At 41.2% G+C, this 18,756-nt stretch overlaps 2 protein-coding genes across 5 annotated transcripts in view; one reads left to right on the top strand and one right to left on the bottom strand.

Annotated features, from left to right (window-relative positions):
- The window catches only part of ODR4 (odr-4 GPCR localization factor homolog), a 29,509-nt gene extending 19,352 nt beyond the window's left edge, over nt 1-10,157 (bottom strand). Inside the window, exons 1-6 of one of the 3 annotated variants that reach the window (XM_048482498.1) lie at nt 10,069-10,157; nt 9,754-9,954; nt 8,070-8,201; nt 6,190-6,324; nt 3,978-4,073; nt 186-292 (exon numbers count right to left, since the gene is read on the bottom strand). In XM_048482498.1, the coding sequence (XP_048338455.1) occupies nt 186-292; nt 3,978-4,073; nt 6,190-6,324; nt 8,070-8,168 (437 nt within the window). In that variant the 5' untranslated portion in view covers nt 8,169-8,201; nt 9,754-9,954; nt 10,069-10,157. Of the gene's footprint in view, nt 1-185; nt 293-3,977; nt 4,074-6,189; nt 6,325-8,069; nt 8,202-9,753; nt 9,955-10,036 lie in introns of all 3 variants that reach the window. The other 2 variants (XM_048482500.1, XM_048482497.1) reach the window with 2 other exon arrangements.
- TPR (translocated promoter region, nuclear basket protein) overlaps nt 10,149-18,756 on the top strand; it is a 56,899-nt gene continuing 48,291 nt past the window's right edge. Inside the window, exons 1-7 of one of the 2 annotated variants that reach the window (XM_048482495.1) lie at nt 10,149-10,166; nt 10,323-10,521; nt 13,475-13,579; nt 14,645-14,718; nt 15,528-15,624; nt 17,132-17,235; nt 17,543-17,707. In XM_048482495.1, the coding sequence (XP_048338452.1) occupies nt 10,161-10,166; nt 10,323-10,521; nt 13,475-13,579; nt 14,645-14,718; nt 15,528-15,624; nt 17,132-17,235; nt 17,543-17,707 (750 nt within the window). In that variant the 5' untranslated portion in view covers nt 10,149-10,160. Of the gene's footprint in view, nt 10,167-10,322; nt 10,522-13,474; nt 13,580-14,644; nt 14,719-15,527; nt 15,625-17,131; nt 17,236-17,542; nt 17,708-18,756 lie in introns of those variants that run through there. The other variant, XM_048482494.1, reaches the window with a different exon arrangement.

Genomic DNA, 18,756 nt, shown 5'->3' on the forward strand with positions numbered 1-18,756 from the left:
GTTATGGACTACAGTTTCCATCATCAGCATGATGCTGGCAGGGGATGATGGGAACTGCAATCCATAACATCTGGAGGGCCACGGGTTTGACACCTGTGCTCTTGATCATTGCATGCATGTACCATTTCTCTTTTAACCTGTTCTTTTTTAACCTGAAGGTTCTAGCTTTGCAATAAAAAGGATACTTCTTTGTAGCAGAACAAAAATGAAGAACCACCCGGTCAGACACGTCTTCCTCTGAGATGCTCCACAGCCTTTTTCGAGCTACAGATTTTTCTACCGAGAAGACAAGCTGTGAGAAGGGGGAAAAAGTGAACAATTTTTCTAGCTCTCATGAAAACCGTAAAAGAACTAGCTCACATTATAACTGAAATAAACAAAAGCCAAATATCAACCCCAAGTAAGAACTTATTTTTTTACCAATCCCATGCAGCTCAATGGAATCTTGGATGCAGGGGTGGGGGGTGGGGGCGGTGGATAAACAAGCTACACTATACAAATTAAGGAACTAATACATAAGAGACAGAAAAGAGGAAGACTGTCCATGCATGTTAAAAAAATATTATTGCTCATCCATTACACTAAGTTACAGATTTAAGGATCAAAACCAGTTAACGGATTTAAGGAAAAAAAGAACCACAGATAAATCCACACAAAAGCACTTGCTAACTACATGGAAGCATCACTTATTGCATTCACAGAAAGTTTCTTTCAGCATATTAGTTCTCTTGTTCTGAATTCCAGGTAGAATAGAAATTGTTACTGTAATTGCAGTCATTTATCAAAGTACAGCTAAATAAGGATGCTGTAAGGTTAATACATAAAACTTCTTTACAGTACATTAATATACTACAACAAATCCATGAACGTTAAAAAATTTAAATGCAAGAAGCAGTACCACAACAATAGAGAAAAATATAACTTCGCTTTAAGATTTTTACGTCAGGGTATCTTGGTCCGATTCTTTCTAATCCTGATTGTTAACCAAGCATAATCGGCAACTTTATAGGTTAGCTTCTGATTCATATTTGATAATAATAATTTCAGTCTATGTTTCCTCTGACTGAGAGGAGAGTCTTTAAGAATTGGTGCTAATACACCCTTCCATACATGATTAAAAATCTTGCACTCAAATAGAACACGTTCTGCTGTTTCTATGCTCCCACTTTGGCAGACACAAGTTTGATTTTCTATCGGGGACCTAGTATATTTCCCTTCAATATATGTCGAGGGTAGAGTGTTACAGCATAGAAGAGGAAAAGCTCTTCTGTACTTAGAATTAGTGACATTAAAAAGGTAGGGCATCAAGGTTAGCTTGCAGAGTAACAATTTATCAAAGTAGAATATAATAAAGTCATGCTGCATATTGACCTCCAAAACCCTGAATTCAGCATATGCCTTAGCCCTAGCATAGTACATAGTATTGCCAGACATGGTAGTATTGCCAGACAAAGCATAGTATGTAGTATTGCCAGACAAAACCACTGCTTTTCAATGTCTCCACCCATTCTGCGAACCCTTAAAGTGCCTAGCAGTGAAGTGCCATGGGTGCCATTCTCCGCAATGATTCAGTGTTCCCCATAAGGATAGAAAACTTTTCTGGACTAGCCCTTGCCAGAATAAGCCTTGCAAAATAACCTGCCTTACCCTTTTCCTAAAGAGATTAGGAGAAGACAAAACTCCAGCTTGGGAAGGCCAGTTCCCATCTCCAGCCCTGGTCTACGTGCTTCTGTGAAACAAAGAACATGCTAATATCATTCCATCAAGGAGCTCCTGCCAGCTAAATTTCTAAAATACTAATCCAATCTTTGGGTTTCTGACTAATTCCTCTAAAAGACCACCTTCATTTACATCAATTTTGTCTAGAAGCTGTGATGAAGTCAGCTTCCTTCTACCTTTGGACACTCCCTAGCTTAGAACATTAAGCCAAGTGTCCAACATTAATTTTAAGTATCCATCACTTAAGTGTCTACCTTTGTCTTCCCAGGAAGACAAGGATCCTCCTTTGCCAAAGAAGATTAAAGTCTCTTAGCATGGGCTAGAGCAGGGGTAGGGAACCTGCGGCTCTCCAGATGTTCAGGAACTACAATTCCCATCAGCCCCTACCAGCATGGCCAATTGGCCATGCTGACAGAGCCTGATGGGAATTGTAGTTCCTGAACATCTGGAGAGCCGCAGGTTCCCTACCCTTGGTAGAGGGTCCAATCTTCCCTATAAATTAGCTGGGTACCCTGCAGTAAGTGCCCAGTACTTCTGAGCCTTCCTTTGGTTCAGCTAAGTGCCTCTGCATGACATTTTTTTTAATGTCTCTACTATTCCCTCATCTGAACTTTGAATTTTGTCTCTAAACACATTGACAATTTAATCCATTGATAAAGTACCTGAATGGCCAAAAATTAAAACATCTGAAGTGAGGAAATTGAGTGAAACTCTTAGATCTGGGAAAGCCCCAGGTTTTGACTTAATACTCCCTGATCTATTAAAAAGAAATATGGATTGGTGGGTCCCCATCTTGACTAAATATTTTCTTCCAATGGTGTAGGCCCTTGAGTTCAGACAGAGCACACAAATCAAACATGCATTCCATTCTTCAAATAAACCTGTTCTACCATCTCCTATTCATATTATGGCTATGTTGACATTTCTATTTTTACTGTTCTTCTTAACCAATTAAAATCTCCATGTTCTGCTTGTTGGGCAATCCATGCAAACTAAACCAAAGCTGAAGCATTGCTTTAAATCTCCCAGACCTCACAGCACTTCTCTGTATTTTCTTCCTGAAAATTTAAAATCTTGTGATGTCTCAAAGAAATTGGGTAAGGGAAGAGTTGCAGGTACCCATGATTACTGGGTGCATATAGCAGCAGACTCATTTGTGACGCTATCATCAAATTTCATCTCTAAGGGCACTTTCACACACGTTGAATCATGTACTTCCAATCCATTTTCCATGCACTTTGTAGCTAGATTTCACTGTGTGAAATGGCAAAATCTACTTGCAAATTATTGTTAAAGTGTATTATTCAGCCCTCTATTTCAGATGCCTCAATGCCACCACTTTCAATCTTGATGAGAAAAGCAGACCATAAATACAATAAAATAAATGAATTGTGATGCTAAATTCAACACCCACATTCTCATTATCAAATGAGTAGCAGCAGACTACAATGACTCTTTAATCTAATGGATGGCTAACATTATTTCTTTGTATAAAAATGCAGACAGTCAACAAAACCAATTAATAATTATGCACATGAATAAATAGAAAGAAACCTAAACAGAAACTACTGTTCGTGTGGAAACAATATCAACTCGTACTAGACGAGCCGAACGGAAATCTCTCAAAGCTTTTTGCAACTTACCAGTTCTATTATTCCAAGTCCGCTCCCCCCAAAGTATCACGTGAAGCAGCCTTATACTGAATCTGACCCTGGCCACAACAAAATTAGTATTGTCTGCTCAGTGGCTCACCAAAATCTCAGAAAGAGGACTTTTACATCATCTACTGCCAGATCTTTCAACTGGGGTTACCAGTGACTGATACCTGGATCTTCTGCATGCCAAGCAGGAACTCTACCACTGAGCCACACTGCCTCCAAAATGTTTTGCCCACCCACAGTGTCCTCTTCTTTTCCTCCTCTCTCGGGACCCTTTACTACTTCTTCCTCTCCTGCCTATCCCACAAGTTGTCGCAGCTCCTTTCATTACCAAGCCATTTTTCTTCCCTTCCTCTATCTACCTCCTTTCATGCTCCACCTACTTCCTTTCAATGCATTATCTACCTCCTTTCATTCACCCAACATTCTTTGATTACAAAAGAGTGAACACCTTCATGGCTTCCTTTAGGAGCCCCTCTGAGGGCACTAACAATACTATCATGCGCATCATTCGTTGTAGTACACTTACTTACAGCTAACCAAACACAGAAGAGCCTAGCTTTACAACTTGGTAGGATTGTATTACTTGATACTATTTACCTTGCGCAGAGTATTTTGGATTTCTTTTGACAGCTCTGGAATTGCAACAGTAAAGACACCAAGAACTGAGAGACCTCCAGGAAGCATTCTTGATACCTATCAAGACAAAACAGATGCAATTTACTACTCAGTTCTCATAAACTCTAGATACACATATAAAAATATTTCACTGGTTGATGTTTCCACATATGCAATAGTACATGGCGTAGGAGGTTAAGAGCTCGTGTATCTAATCTGGAGGAACCGGGTTTGATTCCCAGCTCTGCCGCCTGAGCTGTGGAGGCTTATCTGGGGAATTCAGATTAGCCTGTACACTCCCACACACGCCAGCTGGGTGACCTTGGGCTAGTCACAGCTTCTCGGAGCTCTCTCAGCTCCACCTACCTCACAGGGTGTTTGTTGTGAGGGGGGAAGAAGATTGTAAGCCCCTTTGAGTCTCCTGCAGGAGAAAAAGGGGGGATATAAATCCAAACTCTTCCTCTGCTTCTACACATTTTGTAAAACTATTGAAATCTCTATGCCTGGGACATTAGATGTAGAAAGGAGCAATACATGATCTACAGGTATAAATTTTCCCTCCTTCCTAAATGGATAGCTCCTCCTATACCCATACAATTAATCTGAACAGGTTCTAATTTAAGGTTGTACTTTTATTTTACAAAGTACAGATCTTGTGTTAACACCCATGACCTGGTTGATTTCTGAACTCCTTACATTGTTCAGCAGTGCAGTGTTAATTCTTTACAACTGGATGTTGCAATGACAAATTGTCAAACTTGCAGGGGCCACTTAAATGCCACAGGAAACTTCAGAATGGCAGAGCAGCTAGGCTACCAACCCGGAAAACCTATAATCATATTGCTGTCACTCAAACTCAACTGCCGCACAGGGTTGTTCCCGAAGCTGAAATTGCCCAAAGTTTGTTAAAGGATGGTGAACTTTAAATACATTAAATATATGGCCTCACACTAAACCAGTTCATCAGTTGCAGAAAACTAAAGTATGCACATTTACCACAGCTCCCCACGTAGGAAATAACTTACATTGTGGTGTTAAGAAACTTAGTTCACAAATTAACAAAGTCGTGGATTCCAATAAGATGAAATTTCCAGTCCCAGAAATCTTATGATGCTCAGTGGGAAGGAACCACACTGATCCATGTGGTACCACAGATATTCTATTTAATGTAAATAGTAATTGCAACATGTATAGAATGACTAGATATGTTGGTGAAAACAACTCAAAAGAAGGAAGGGCGGATTTCAAGCCAGAACACCCAAAAAGTTAAAAAGAAGAAAAAAATGTGTATATAAAAATATCAATGTCCGTTATAAAAAATCTAAAATTATATTAAATCATAAACACTTGAATCAATTATTGAATCAACTATTAAAAGAGGTGAATCAAAATCCATCAGTTTTGGTTACAGAAATCTTCCTGTATCCATGTATAGTTCTAAATAACATAAAATACATGTAAACAGGTTGGAGTCCAATTACTGATATGATAGGGCTGGTATGATACACTATTCAAGTGTTTGGGAAAGAGGCAGCATTGTTTAGTGGTCAGAGGGTTGGTGTACGATCAGGGAAACCCAGGAAACTTGTTGGGTGACCTCGTGCTAATCATTATCATTTGTTATTAGAAAATAGAGGACTCTCTCTACTCCTCACAAGCGACATCCCTATTTTCAATTACGTATAAAACTAATAATACATATAAAACTAATAATAAATAAATTTAAAAAATGTCCTCATGAAGGTCACAAAGTTGCCTTAAGCAAATCACATCTCTAAGTCAAATCTAGTTGATTGGACTGTTGTCAGGATTAAATCAGACAACACTTTTTCTGTCATTCTGAGCTATTTAGAGAGCTACCATGGGATACTGATTAAAGTGTCAGACTAGGAGATGGGAGGTCCCACTTCAAATCCATACTGTGCCACAAAAGCCTTGGGCTCATCATACATTCTCAGTCTAACCTACTTCACAAGGCTATTGCAAGGATAAAGATGTAGGCTGTGCGGGATCCCCACTGGAGAGAAATGGCACATGTAAATGAAGTAAACAAACAAGTAAAGTTTGACATTTAAACAAATACACTAGCTAAACTTTGGCAGTAAACAGCTTACTAAAATCAAGTCTTTTAACATGAAAGCCAGATAGGAAGCAATAACAAAATATTATTTGTGTATGCCACCAAACACATTACCTGGTTGGCATGTGCTGTTATCCATTCTTCATCAATGTTAGACAACTCTGCACTGACACCAGCATTGCTTTTGCTTTCTTCATCCTTCGGAGGAGTCTGAACAGCTAGGATAACATAGTCTCTTTGTGGGGAACACTGGGAATAGGAAGGGTAAAGTGACACCTTTAAAATTACAAGTTTATCGTGAATACAGATCTTCAGTCAAGAAATATGCAGAAAGCCTTTTTCAGAAGTTCAGGATTCTGCTGAGCCTACAATTCACACAGTGGATACCAAGCAAACACTAACCCCGCCCCCCCCTTCCTATAGCCTACAAGTTCAGTTGCTGCCTCATAGAGATGATCTGTCTTCCCCAGTTGAGTTAGCTTCTATCCAGGCATGCAGATCTGCAAGACAGTCTGATTCTACACAAAGTGAGGCATGTCTACGTCCACTGAAATCAACAGCCTTAGGCACACCTTACTCTGCATATACATAAGCTCCGAGTAATTTCCCCAGTCAAACTTCTGCTTTTCACACACAGCATCTCATTTCTGAGGGTAATGTGCCAATATCATTGGCTTCATTTTTGAACAAGTATGTATGCTGTTTATTTATGTGACTTGTATCCCACCCATTCCCAACAAGACAGGCTCAGGGCAACTTCCAACAGCAACTACGCATAATTTAAATACATAAATACCTCAACATTCCAATATAAAGCTAAACATAACATTAAAAACTAGATGGCATCAGTACAACAAGGGGGCCAATCATAAGGAAGGGACAAGGAATCAAATCAAATGAAGACATAATCAATTAAGTAAAACAAGCAAGGTGAAAGAATACAACCCAATAAAATTAATCAATGAAAAATCAGTGAATAGCTTACATCAACTTTCTCAATAGCAAAATAACAGTCCCTCAGAAACACCTATCATAAACAATCATGCCCCTGCACTTACAGATTAGATGATAACTTTCAGATATTGAAAATGTTTTATCTCATAATCATAGTTTTAATTTAGAAATAAAAGGGAACTGTCATCAGTGACTATGGGGTTAATCTGAGCAAGTGCCTGGGTGTACATAGAGGGAAGAGACTGTCCTTCAGGTATGGGTTTCCAGCCAACAAAGTCTGTAAAAGTTAATACCAGCATCGTCACCTCAACCCAGAAGAAAACTGGCTCACCAGTGCAGCAGATGTAGGTTACACCTTATTTAAGCCTAATAAAGGGTATTGTATTGTATAGGCTACACCTTGCAACATAGACCTGATTCTGGTATCCTGACCCAAATCAAAAGTGGGAAGATGCATTGTTTCCCAGTTGCAGCATTTGAGTTATTTTCAAGGGCAGCCCTACATGGAGCTCAGGCTGATCATTACTGATGCCTGGTTTTGTGTGGAAAGATCAAGCTCGATCTGTGGAGGCTAAGAGTCTTCATGCAAGAGGAAGATGGGAAAAGTATGTCTGGCAACCACAGAAATCTGCTTTTAAAGTACAGACCCACGTCTAACTGGATTTGCACTGCAGATAATCCTGCAGAAAGTTCATTTGTGCAATTCCCAGTCACAATTATGGCATTTGTGAAGGACGGAACTAGTTGCTGGGTAGATCTTCAAAGACAAAGATGTAGTAAAACATCTTTTACAAGAACACAGCCAAACATATTGGCCATCTTCTACTAGAACACGGCCATACACACGGCCTTACATAGAACATGGCCATACAGCCCGGAAACCACACAGCACCCCTGCAGTAAAACAATTAGCAGTAATTCAGTTTAATCACAGGTGCAGCATTATTTTGTCTCAAAGAGAAAAGGCCCTGATCAGAATAAAATAAACACAAAACTGATAAAACAGTCCCTTCAGATGCTGAAAAAAAACTGACACTTACCTGTCCTATTAAAAGGCCAGTGATAAGAGGCTTCGATTTGGTGGTGAGCTCTGACAGATATTGCCCAACAGTTTCTTCCACAAAGTAGCTTCTTCCCATTATTGTAATTGTTTAACAACCTAAACTATAAACCTAAAATGAATAAAAAGGACAGTGTGAACAATACTTGCACAGCAGACATAATCTGGAGGGTCATAAAGCAAACATTCACAAACAATTCAATATTCCATTGGTAAAACCCAAGCTGTGTGTATCCCCGCTCTAGTCTTGCTTGCTAACTCTTTTTGTTTCCTCACATTTCAATCCCAACAATATTTCTTTATCAAGCAATATTTTTCAATCGCGCAGTTTCCAATGCTCCACTATGGTAAAATTTCCCTTCCAGACACATAATTATGGTTTTCCAAACAATGTTTTCAGGCTTCATTTCTATGCACACTTACACAGGAACTAGCCCTATAAAACATAACAAGGGTTTTCAGGTCCTTTTAAATGATAAAAATATGATTCTGCATTGCTCAAAGGAAGTGAAAGTAGTCTGCTTTGGCTGTAGGAAAAAAGTCCCAATGTTAAAATGGTCACCATGCATAAAACCACTTGTTATCGCTGTAATTCCTTGAGATAGCACAGTGGTTTTAGCTGCGTTCTGCTCAGTGGCCCCTGACAATTTGCACCAGCTATTTGTTTTTTCCCCCTTAATTTGTACCCCAATTTTTCCAAAATGACCACCCCGGGTAACAATGCTGTATTAGCTTTGGGCTAACATAGCAGCTTTAACTGTATTCTGCTTGGGGTCACTTAGTGATTCTTCTCCAAGCATGGGTTTTTCAAAACTCAAACCTTTTAAATTCATCATTTTTCCTGGTCCCCTACAATGGCTGCCACCTCCTTTCAATACAAAGAAATTCCAGGAAGTGGCTGTGGAGTAATTCAATCCTGAGGTTCTATCTTTCTGTGAAACAAGGTATAGCAGGTACCAACACAAATTAGAAGACACTGAAAGATTCCAAGACCAGTATCCTTCTATGCCAAAGGCAGTGATTTCTAAACATGCAGTCCCTGCTCCAGAAAAGTGCTTCTTGGACTCATTTGAAGAATCCCATGCCCCAAAATAGTGGAGGAACCTGTGTCAATTCTTCAGATATGGTTTTAAAGAAAAGGGATACATTTGCTCCCTGCACAGTGACAGGGAAAGCCCAAAGTCATCAGAAAATTCTACTTCTCTGGTCCAGCCAAAGGCATGCCGCTGCAATGTGTCAAGAAGCAATCAAAAGTCAAGAAACACAACAGCAGGTATGCCACTGGAAACTATCATGGGATAAAAGCTGCTCTGCTAAGACCCTACATATGCTTAGGCAAAACGGCTTGGTCACTCAGCCTAAGTCAACAGGTGACCCTTTGCATGATCCTTCTTACAAAACATCCCTTTAACACAGAAAACTAACTCGGAAAGGAGAAGGATACTAATCTAACCGATAAACCAGTTCTCTCTACGCAAGGAACTTTTTGACATAAGAGGATTCAACTTGCCATCCTCTACCCCGCAGTCTGAAGCAGTACTGACCACCTTATTCCTATGTAAACACACAATGAAGGTCGGACATCCATCGTTCTCCTGCGCGCAGGGTTAACCCAATCCTCTCCAACCTCCCCTGAGAGTTTAACCGATTGATGCTACACTTACTTGCAAGGAGGTGAGCCCCATGGGCCGCGCAAAGAACTGCAGAGTTTTCCCCATACACTGCCACTGCTCCAAACCTACTTACACCACTCACGCCTATTCACTCAGCATCTTTAGTTCTCGCACGCTGATGTGTCCCAGCAGACGTCATTGAAGGGAGCCACTTCTCTCCTTGCTCAACGCGGCGCATTTCGATGACGTACCCTACATAGTAAACAAGCGAGAACGCAAGCACGTTTGGTTCGCCATCTTGAGTGTGGCAGAAATGTAGCAACGTCTCAAGTACCTTTTTTTCCGAAATACATTTCCTCTGCTTACGTTTGGCATTTTCCTTCATAATTACAAACTTGTAATGATAATTTCGCACACTCAATCAACATGGTATTCGCAAGAAGCAGTGCATCATTTTAATGGCGGTAGGTCTAGCTCCGCCTCCCCTTCAAATTACCAAATGAGCATGTTTGTTTGTCTTCCCTTTCAGGGTAGCGTCACACGCCTGCATCAGCTGATCTGTGCTCATGCGCTCTGGCAGCTGTTGAGTCGCTTCCCCCTTTCAATTCTGCCCTGTGCAGGCCTGTATCGGCGAAGGGAGCGCGCGGTTTCCGTCCCCCTCCTCCAAGATGGCGGCGGTGCTGCAGCAGGTCTTGGAGCGGGCCGAAGTGGCCAAGCTACCCAAAGCCGTGCAGGGGAAGCTGGAGAGGTTCTTGGCCGATCAGCAGAGCGAGATAGACGGGCTCCGCGCCCGGCATGAGCGGTACAAGGTGGACAGCGGTGAGTGAGGCTCAACGGGCTCCTGCGCCGAGGCGAAGAGTAAGACAGGAAAGTGGGCAGAAAGAGAAAAGCTCGAGAAGGGTTGCTTGTGTAGGATCTACTTCTTTTTATCCGGTCCTGCCTCCAAGGAGCTCGGGTGACAGGCATTGTTTTCTTCCGTTTTACTTCTGTTCTAGTAACAGCCCTGTGTGGAATGTGTCCTTCCCACTCTGGATGCGTTGAATACACCTTGCTTGGTTCTTGTTTTTACACTGGCTTCTCCTTGCAACTTCTCTCCCCCTAGCCCATGTCTGTTTCTTGGGCTTGCAACTATAAGTTCAGCTGCTTTGCATGGATGCTCCTTTCATCGGATTATCTGATCTTTTATTTGCAAAACCATGTGCTGGAATAAATATGGGTGGATGCTCCTTTCATCAGATAATCTGAACTTTTATTTGCAAAACCATGTGCTAGAATGAACATTAGTTTTTTTTTTTTAACTGCCGCTACACTCCTATTTAGTCATGTGAAACTGGAGGATGTGAATGGCCTAGACCATGGTCTCCAAATTATGTTCCCATCAGCTCTGCCAATTGGCCCTACTGGCAAGGGCTGATGGGAATTGTAGCCCATGAACATCCAGCAGGCCATAGTTTGGAAATCCCTGCTAGGGCATAATTGGAATTTGACCACTGGTGTTTTTTTTCTTCAGTCCTAGCCTAAACAGTCAAGGTGGTGAATGTCCATTAAAACTTGTGTTGGAATAGCACTCATACAAACTCATCTGAGTGGCTGATTTTCCCTTCAGAGACAGGACAGCCTCTTGTCTGTCACAACAACATCTCATGATTCTAATTTATGGTTTTAAGTTAAGCAATGTGTAGCATCATAGCAGACAGGGAATTTGAACTCAGGCCTCCCAGACCCTAGTCTAGACATCATTGGCTCCAACTGTACCGATTCAGACATACTTGAGGTTATTCCTGAGGGGATAGTTTTATTGTTGAGTTTTGTCTTGTAGCCGTTGGATCATACATTGGGAATGCAGCTATGCAGTTTTCACTACGAAATAAGAAGTGAAGACTAAAAACAAATCAATCATGCTTAAAACTTAGTCCAAGTACTTATTTTTATAATTGTGGGTATACAACAAAGTGTGCTGTGTCCCAAAGATGTCATAGAAATCTTTGTTTTTCCTACAACATTGCCCTTAGGAATTTAATCCTACCGGTATCTTGTTGCACCAGATGTTGGAAAGAAGTCACTGAGGACACCTAATTGCTGCTTGTTTTGGATGTGTCAGTTTTATCTTCTGTCATTGTTTGCTCTCAGGGTTATCTCTGGAAACTACACATTTTGGAGTTTGAGTGTAAGAGAAATGGAGCACTTTCTTGCACTAAAATATCTGGACTTAGTGTAACAAATAGCCAGTAATAGCATGTCTATTGCATGGTTGCTGGCATAGTGTCTGTAAAGACCTTGTGCAGCATAAACACTTCAAAGAATTTGCATTTCTCAGTGCTGTTGAACTGGTGACACAAGTCCAAAGCATGTTGGTAGCAACTTCACAATTGCTGGCTGAATCGGATAATAAGTTCTTCTGTTGAAGTATATTTCTACATTGCCTTTTACCAGATCAGTCATGGTGATTATGTGAAATCCTCAAAGAATTTGCCTTTGGCCAGATCAGTCATGGTGATTACGTGAAATCCTCACATAAGGGTCTGTGGGTATGCTGTGTCGGTGTTTGCCTTAAGGCAATTGTTGAAGCAGCATTAGTGATAATGGGGTTCTTGAGGGTTGAGGCAAGTGATGTGTCTCTTGTTTACCATTAAGGAGAGATGCTGAAGATAAAAAGGGAGCCCTGTGGCACAGAGTGGTAAGCTGCAGTATTACTGTCAAATGCTCTGTTCATGACCTGAGTTGATCCTGACAGAAGTCAGTTTCAGGTAGCTGTCTCAAGGTTGACTTGCTTGTCCATCCTTCTGAGTACCCGGCTTGCTGGGAGTAAAGTGTAGATGGCTGGAAAAGGCAATGGCCCATAAAGAACCCCATAAAGAACATCTGCCTAGTAAAGATTGTGTTGTGAGGTCATCCCATTGGTCACCAGGGACTATCTTTACCTTTTAATCTGATTTTTAAAAAATAATACATCCTGTAAAGGTTTTTGACACTCTTGATCTCCATTGCTTGTCAAACTTTGCTGAAAAAATTCCATGCCAGGGTAGGATACTGTTAGGTCTTAGACCTTGAATCAATAAACAAACTCTGTATTGTTGATTAGCAGCATCTATTGGAAGGCAACAAAGCACCCAGCTTGTTCAAGCCAGTTCTGCTGAACCTGGCTTTTGCTATCCAAAAACTGACACACACACCCCACCCATATTCCCAAAGAATGTAAGAAAGAGTTATTTCGGAGCTTAGGCACCTCAAGGTCGGCGACAGACAGAGATAAAGCCACTTGGCCTCCTTCCCCCACAGAGCAACGGAAATGTCCTGTTTCCCATGGGACCAGAAAGTGTCAGGGGTAAGCCTAGTTATCTACTCAGTATATGAAGCCATAAAAGAAACATCAAGGAACGAATGTGGTAATATATAACATCTTAACCATTACACCGTGCTGTAGGCTCACATTATTTTAGAGTTTGTATAAAACAAGTTTGTCAAAACTTTCCTAAATATATTAAAAACATTCAGTGGTGGGGAAAAAGAAAAATGGGCTGTAGGTCAAAGTAGGAAATGCAGTCAGCTGGGAACTTCTCTGCAGTGATCTTGCAATGTATTTCTCTTACAAAGGTGTTTTCAGTGTATTTAAAACTTTACATATCCCTAATTGCTGAATCAGTACACCATTCACCTAAACTGCATCCTCAAAAGGAACTGTTTTGCAGCTCCTCTGCAGAACTGCCCTGTGTGGATGGTGCAGCTAATTGGGAGATTAAATTCTGAAGTCATTTTGATGTATGTTTTGCAGAGCAACAGTACTTTGAAGTAGAAAAACGCTTGGCCCAGAGTCAGGAGAGACTTGTGAACGAGACACAGGAATGTCAGAATCTCCGACAGGAGCTCAATAAGCTTAGTAAGTATGGCTTTATGCTAAGTGGGCTGCTAAATATTAATAAGTGTGATTGTTTTGTGATTTAAAATGTGCATGGAAAGATTAAGAGTTTTTTTTCAGTGAAAAATGGGTTTATTTGCCCCTTGGTTCGCCATTAGTTTTCATTTAACTAGAGGTGAATGTTGTTTGTATACAGCAATCAACGGATGGAAAGGCCCCTTCCGCACACGCAAAATAATGTGTTTTCAAACCACTTTCACAACTGTTTGCAAGTGGATTTTGCCATTCCGCACAGCTTCAAAGAGCACTGAAAGCAGTTTGAAAGTGCATTATTCTGCATGTGCGGAATGAGCCTAAGAGTGTGAACCTGTGTTGTGTTTTCCTTCCTCCTTCAAATGGGGAAACTGGTTCTTGAGATGGTGAGACCCATGAGAACAATTTAGCCATGCAGGTCAGGAGGCTGCACTAAAGGAGAGAGAATGAAATTAGCCTCCTTCCTTTTCTCCAAGGCCTACTGTACTGATGTGAGACAGAGGCGAGAGGATTTCACCCACGCTTAGCGTTGTCTCCAGATTCACACTGCGTATCGGGGGAGAACATGGGACAGGGGATGGCAACAGTCTGCATCTGTTACAATCTCCTGTGGTGGATCCCTGGATTCAGCCCTATGTGATCTAATCATTTGGGTGTGTGTTCTCAACCAAAAAAATAACAAAACCAAGATCTAAAACATCAATAAAGCCTGCAACAGGTGAACTGAGATGTCGTCTGCACTAAAAACTATCTATTTTTGGAAATCGGTGCCAGAAGGTCTCCTGCTTGGGCTTAAGCAAATTGTCAGGAATAATCTCATCATGGGTAGGAGCCTTCTGAGAATTTCAAGTATCCCCATTGTCTGAGCTTGGTTGGATTTGAGAAATCAGGTAACTAGTCTTAGTCTCCTTTCTATGATGGCTGCCCATGTGCAAGCATATTTTTGTTTGTGCTTTTAGGAGGTTGAAGAAACACTAGCTTATGTTAGCTGTTGCATACAGTCCGGCTGATTTAAATGCAAATATAACAATGTCTTTCAATTTTCCCCTTCAGATGAGCAGTTAAAATCACTGACTGAGAAGAACAAAGAATTGGAAACTGGCCAGGATCAGAATGCAGCTGCGCAGGTACAAACCTCATCAGTTACATAGGGAGCTAGAAGCTTTCTGAATTGCGTAGAAGTTTAGGGGGTTTTTTGTTTTTTTTTAAAAAAGCCTTGTTTCCCATGCATGTAGGACACTATTTTCCTTCCTGTCATCTTTGGTTGTGAATGCTAACAGAATTTTAGAATGTAGGCTGAAAGGCAAACTATGCATCTGCTTTGAAGATTACTTAGTTGTGTCTATTTACCTTCTTCTCCACTACTTCTCCAGTCTGTATCTGAGAGGATGACTTGGAGAGAGCTGCCATTTCTTTAGTATGTATTTTTCATGTTTTGAATGGAAACTGAATTTTAGAACATTCTGCTGACATTCTTAAATGTCTGGATTAGCAATCCCATTAACCTCAAGACTTTTCATGGAAAATATCAATGGGAACGTCAAGGTTGCAGTTACGTGAATGCCTGCTGCTGCACTGCATGACCCCTCTCTATAATTGATATGCTCTAATCCCGGGATATAGAGTGCAGGTGGGAATGCCCAAGAATTTAGGAATAGACAGATTCCTGTTCAACTGTGTAGTGATGTATATCTGTTTGTGTACATTAAATGACCAACAATACCTATTTAGACTTTTCTGACAATAAACCATCTTAGAGGTGTCTGGGACAGCAATCTTATTGTCATTCCCCACCTCTACCCCATTTACTGTGTATGTAACAGTTTTTTGTCTGTAATTTGTTGATTCATGTTTTCTAAATCAACCTGGATTGAGAGCCACTTTAATACACTGTTTTGACTATTGTAAAAGCATTGCTTTCTCCCCTTGTTTTAAGGGTCAGCTAACCAGAGCAAAAGAAGAATTGGAAGCAGAGAAAAGAGATTTGGTCCGAACAAGCGAAAGAAGGGCACAAGAACTGGAGCACTTAAATGGTAAGCGATTGGGACAATAGTCTTTCTGAGGGATGATCTTGTCTACTTGCAGGATAGTCTTTTGGTGGTTTTTTGCAGCAATGGTGCAGCAGTTGAAGAAGTTATCATTTTGGTCTTACTTTCAGAAACGAAACACGTGAAGGAGATCAGGGTAGCGTTTGCAACTGTACTGTGAATTACAGTTTTAGATGGGTGTCTTTTATCATAGTGGGTTGTCTGACCCTTCTTCACTGCCTTTCCACCTCCCTTTTCCAGTGTTCCCCTCTGTATCATAGATCAGTGTACAATTTAAGCAGCCCAGTTCATTCACATTGAGAGCATATCAGGCTCACATAGAAGTACCGATGATGTAAATGATGTCTGCCATCCTGTGATGGCAACAGCTGAAGAAAGTTCCACTATCAGTATGGAATCTTGGTAATCATTTGTACACCATGCTAAGCAGTGCTTAGTCATTCATATGGCTCTCTACTCAGGAGATGGCCCACTTCCCATTTATCTCAGGCAAGGAAAGGGACTCCGTTCCAGCTTGTGGTCTCCCAAAAAGATCTACATTAAACTGTGATTAACGTTGTCAAAGACATGTTTTCTCTATCCTTTACAGTAGTTTTCTCATTTATTCTGGTAATGGAACACTCCCAGGGGCTCAGATAACCAGAGGCGTAGCTAGGGAAAATGGAGCCCAGTGCAAAATCTGAGTTTTGTGGGGGCAGGGCCCATGTTCGTTTGTGGTTTTTGTATTTTTAGTGTTTTTTTCAGTTTTAGGCCTGCAAGGGGCACAGTTTTTAGGCTAGTAGCATCAAAAATTCAGGGTATCTTTAGGAGACTATCCTCATGATACCAACCAGGTTTGGTGAAGTTTGGTTCAGGCAGTCCAAAGTTATGGAATCTCAAAAGTGTAGCCCCCATCTCCTATTAGCTCCCATTGGAAACAATGGGGGATGGGGGCACCCTCTTTGGGAGTCCATAACTTTGGACCCCCTGAACCAAACCTCACCTAACTTGCATGATATCATCAGGAGAGTCCCCTGAAAACTCCCTGAAATTTTGGTGCTGCTAGCCTAAAAACTGCGCCCCCTGCAGGCCAAAAACTGAACAACACTAAAAAATACAATGAACAAACCTGAAATTATTGCCCCCCCAGGCACGCGCCTGGTGCAACGCGCACCCCCCGGTCCCCTTGTAGCTCCACCTCTGCAGATAACTGTAATGAATGAAAAGCACACAAGAGACTTGACCACAATACAGTCAAGATTTTTGTTATGAGCAACAGTGAATTGGATCATGCTGGTAAAATGTTACCATTTGGTTTTGATATGCTGAGGTATTGGGAAGCCTTAAGTGTTTTCTCATAAGAGTTGGAAGTAGATCAATGAGCATTTGAAATATTGCAGAAAATAATGCTGTTATAACTTGCTAGATCTTGCTTTAAATCTGTTTTAATGTCTACAGTAGTAATTTTGGCACATAGTTTATGATCACCTCTGATTTTTCTGATGTTTTGCAGAGGAGGTTAAACATCTGAATGAGAAACTTAAAGAAGTAACTACTGCAAGGGTAGAGCTGCAGTTAAAGTTGGATGAACTTGAGACATCAGCGTTTTCTGTGAAGGTGAGTCCAAAAAAGCATACTGGCCAGATATGGTTTCCACTGTGAATAGATTTCCCTTATATATACTTGGTGTGTATGAGTGTTAACCCATCAGTATTCTCTTGGAAGAGTTAATTTGAGTATTTCCTCTTGTAATGTGTTTTTTTTTTTTTTGGTAGGATAGTTTCATTGGAATGGTCTATGATATGTAGATAGTAGGCAGATAGGTAAATAAGACTTGGAATGTATGCCCCTGGTTCTGTCATTCTTTTAACTCAAGTTTGGGAAATGAAGTTTGCTTGTATATAGTCTGTGTTTTTATTTCTAGTACCGAGAGCAGAGGTGGGAGCAAGAAAAGGAATTACTGCAGAATCAGAACACTTGGCTGAACACGGAACTGAAGTCAAAAACAGACGAACTCCTCGCTGTTTCCCGGGAAAAAGGAAATGAAATTTTGGAACTTAAATGTAACCTAGAGAACAAGAAAGATGAGGTAAAACAGTAAATTAGCATTATGTCTCGAAGATAGTTTTTCTAAAAACATTTTAATCTAGGTGACAGAATCTCTTCTTAGTTAGTGAAATTATTCCTATACTGCTTTCGAACACTCATAATCCAGATCCTTCAGTGAATAGATTTATGGATAAAAACAACCAGTTGGGTAGAAAATCTAATGCACGTTGTTGAAGGAGAAGGAGCTGAGGCAGCAGTGGATGTGCCCAGTGGTGGGATCCAAAAATTTTAGTAACAGGTTCCCATGGTGGTGGGATTCAAACTGGCTGATAGCGCATATAATGGGAGCTGGAGTGGGGCATGGCCAGTGATGGCCAAGGCATTTCCTGGGGAGGCTGGGGGTGGGGCATTCCTGGGCGGAGCTGTGGCAAGGACGCAGCCGCTGTGCCGGTCCTTGGGCGGGAAACGAATACACGCAGGTGCACCTCCTGCTAGACTGCTTCAAGTTCTGCGAGCTACTGCTGAGAGGAGGGCGTAACTAAGGCAAAAAGCACTTGGCAAAATCACCAATTAGTAACCCCCTCTCGGCACACACAAATAATTAGTAACCTACTCTTGGGAACCTGTGAGAACCTGCTGGATCCCACCTCTGGATGTTCCTGTCCACCTGCAAGTGAATTTGTACAGATCAGAAATGAAAAGCTATGAGAGTGGTTAGGCAAGAAAAACAGGGATGAAAGTGGAGTGCAGGTGAGTTGAGAAGGCCAGTGGGAAAGTGGCCGGAGGGGAATGAGGCAGGGACAGAAAAATGGGATGTCACATTCCCAGAGTTCTTCAAAAATTCCCAGCTTGCATTTCAATAAATTAAGTACTGGTTTAGACTAGACATTTTTCTCCTTTTGAGTTCTTCGTATGGCTTATAGTGATGCATTCCTGAGGAAAACATGAAGTGTGTTCTGGCTTTCCGGAAATAATTTCTGGAACTCTGTGGTGGAAAATATTTTTTTGCAGTGGCAGATATTGGCACTGAGGAGCTTTGGTTGTGCTGTGGACATACCTGGGCGCATGTTAATGGTCTCCATCGGAATG

The sequence above is a fragment of the Sphaerodactylus townsendi genome, unplaced genomic scaffold (genome assembly GCF_021028975.2).
Source record: "Sphaerodactylus townsendi isolate TG3544 unplaced genomic scaffold, MPM_Stown_v2.3 scaffold_18, whole genome shotgun sequence".
Classification (NCBI taxonomy): domain Eukaryota; kingdom Metazoa; phylum Chordata; class Lepidosauria; order Squamata; family Sphaerodactylidae; genus Sphaerodactylus; species Sphaerodactylus townsendi.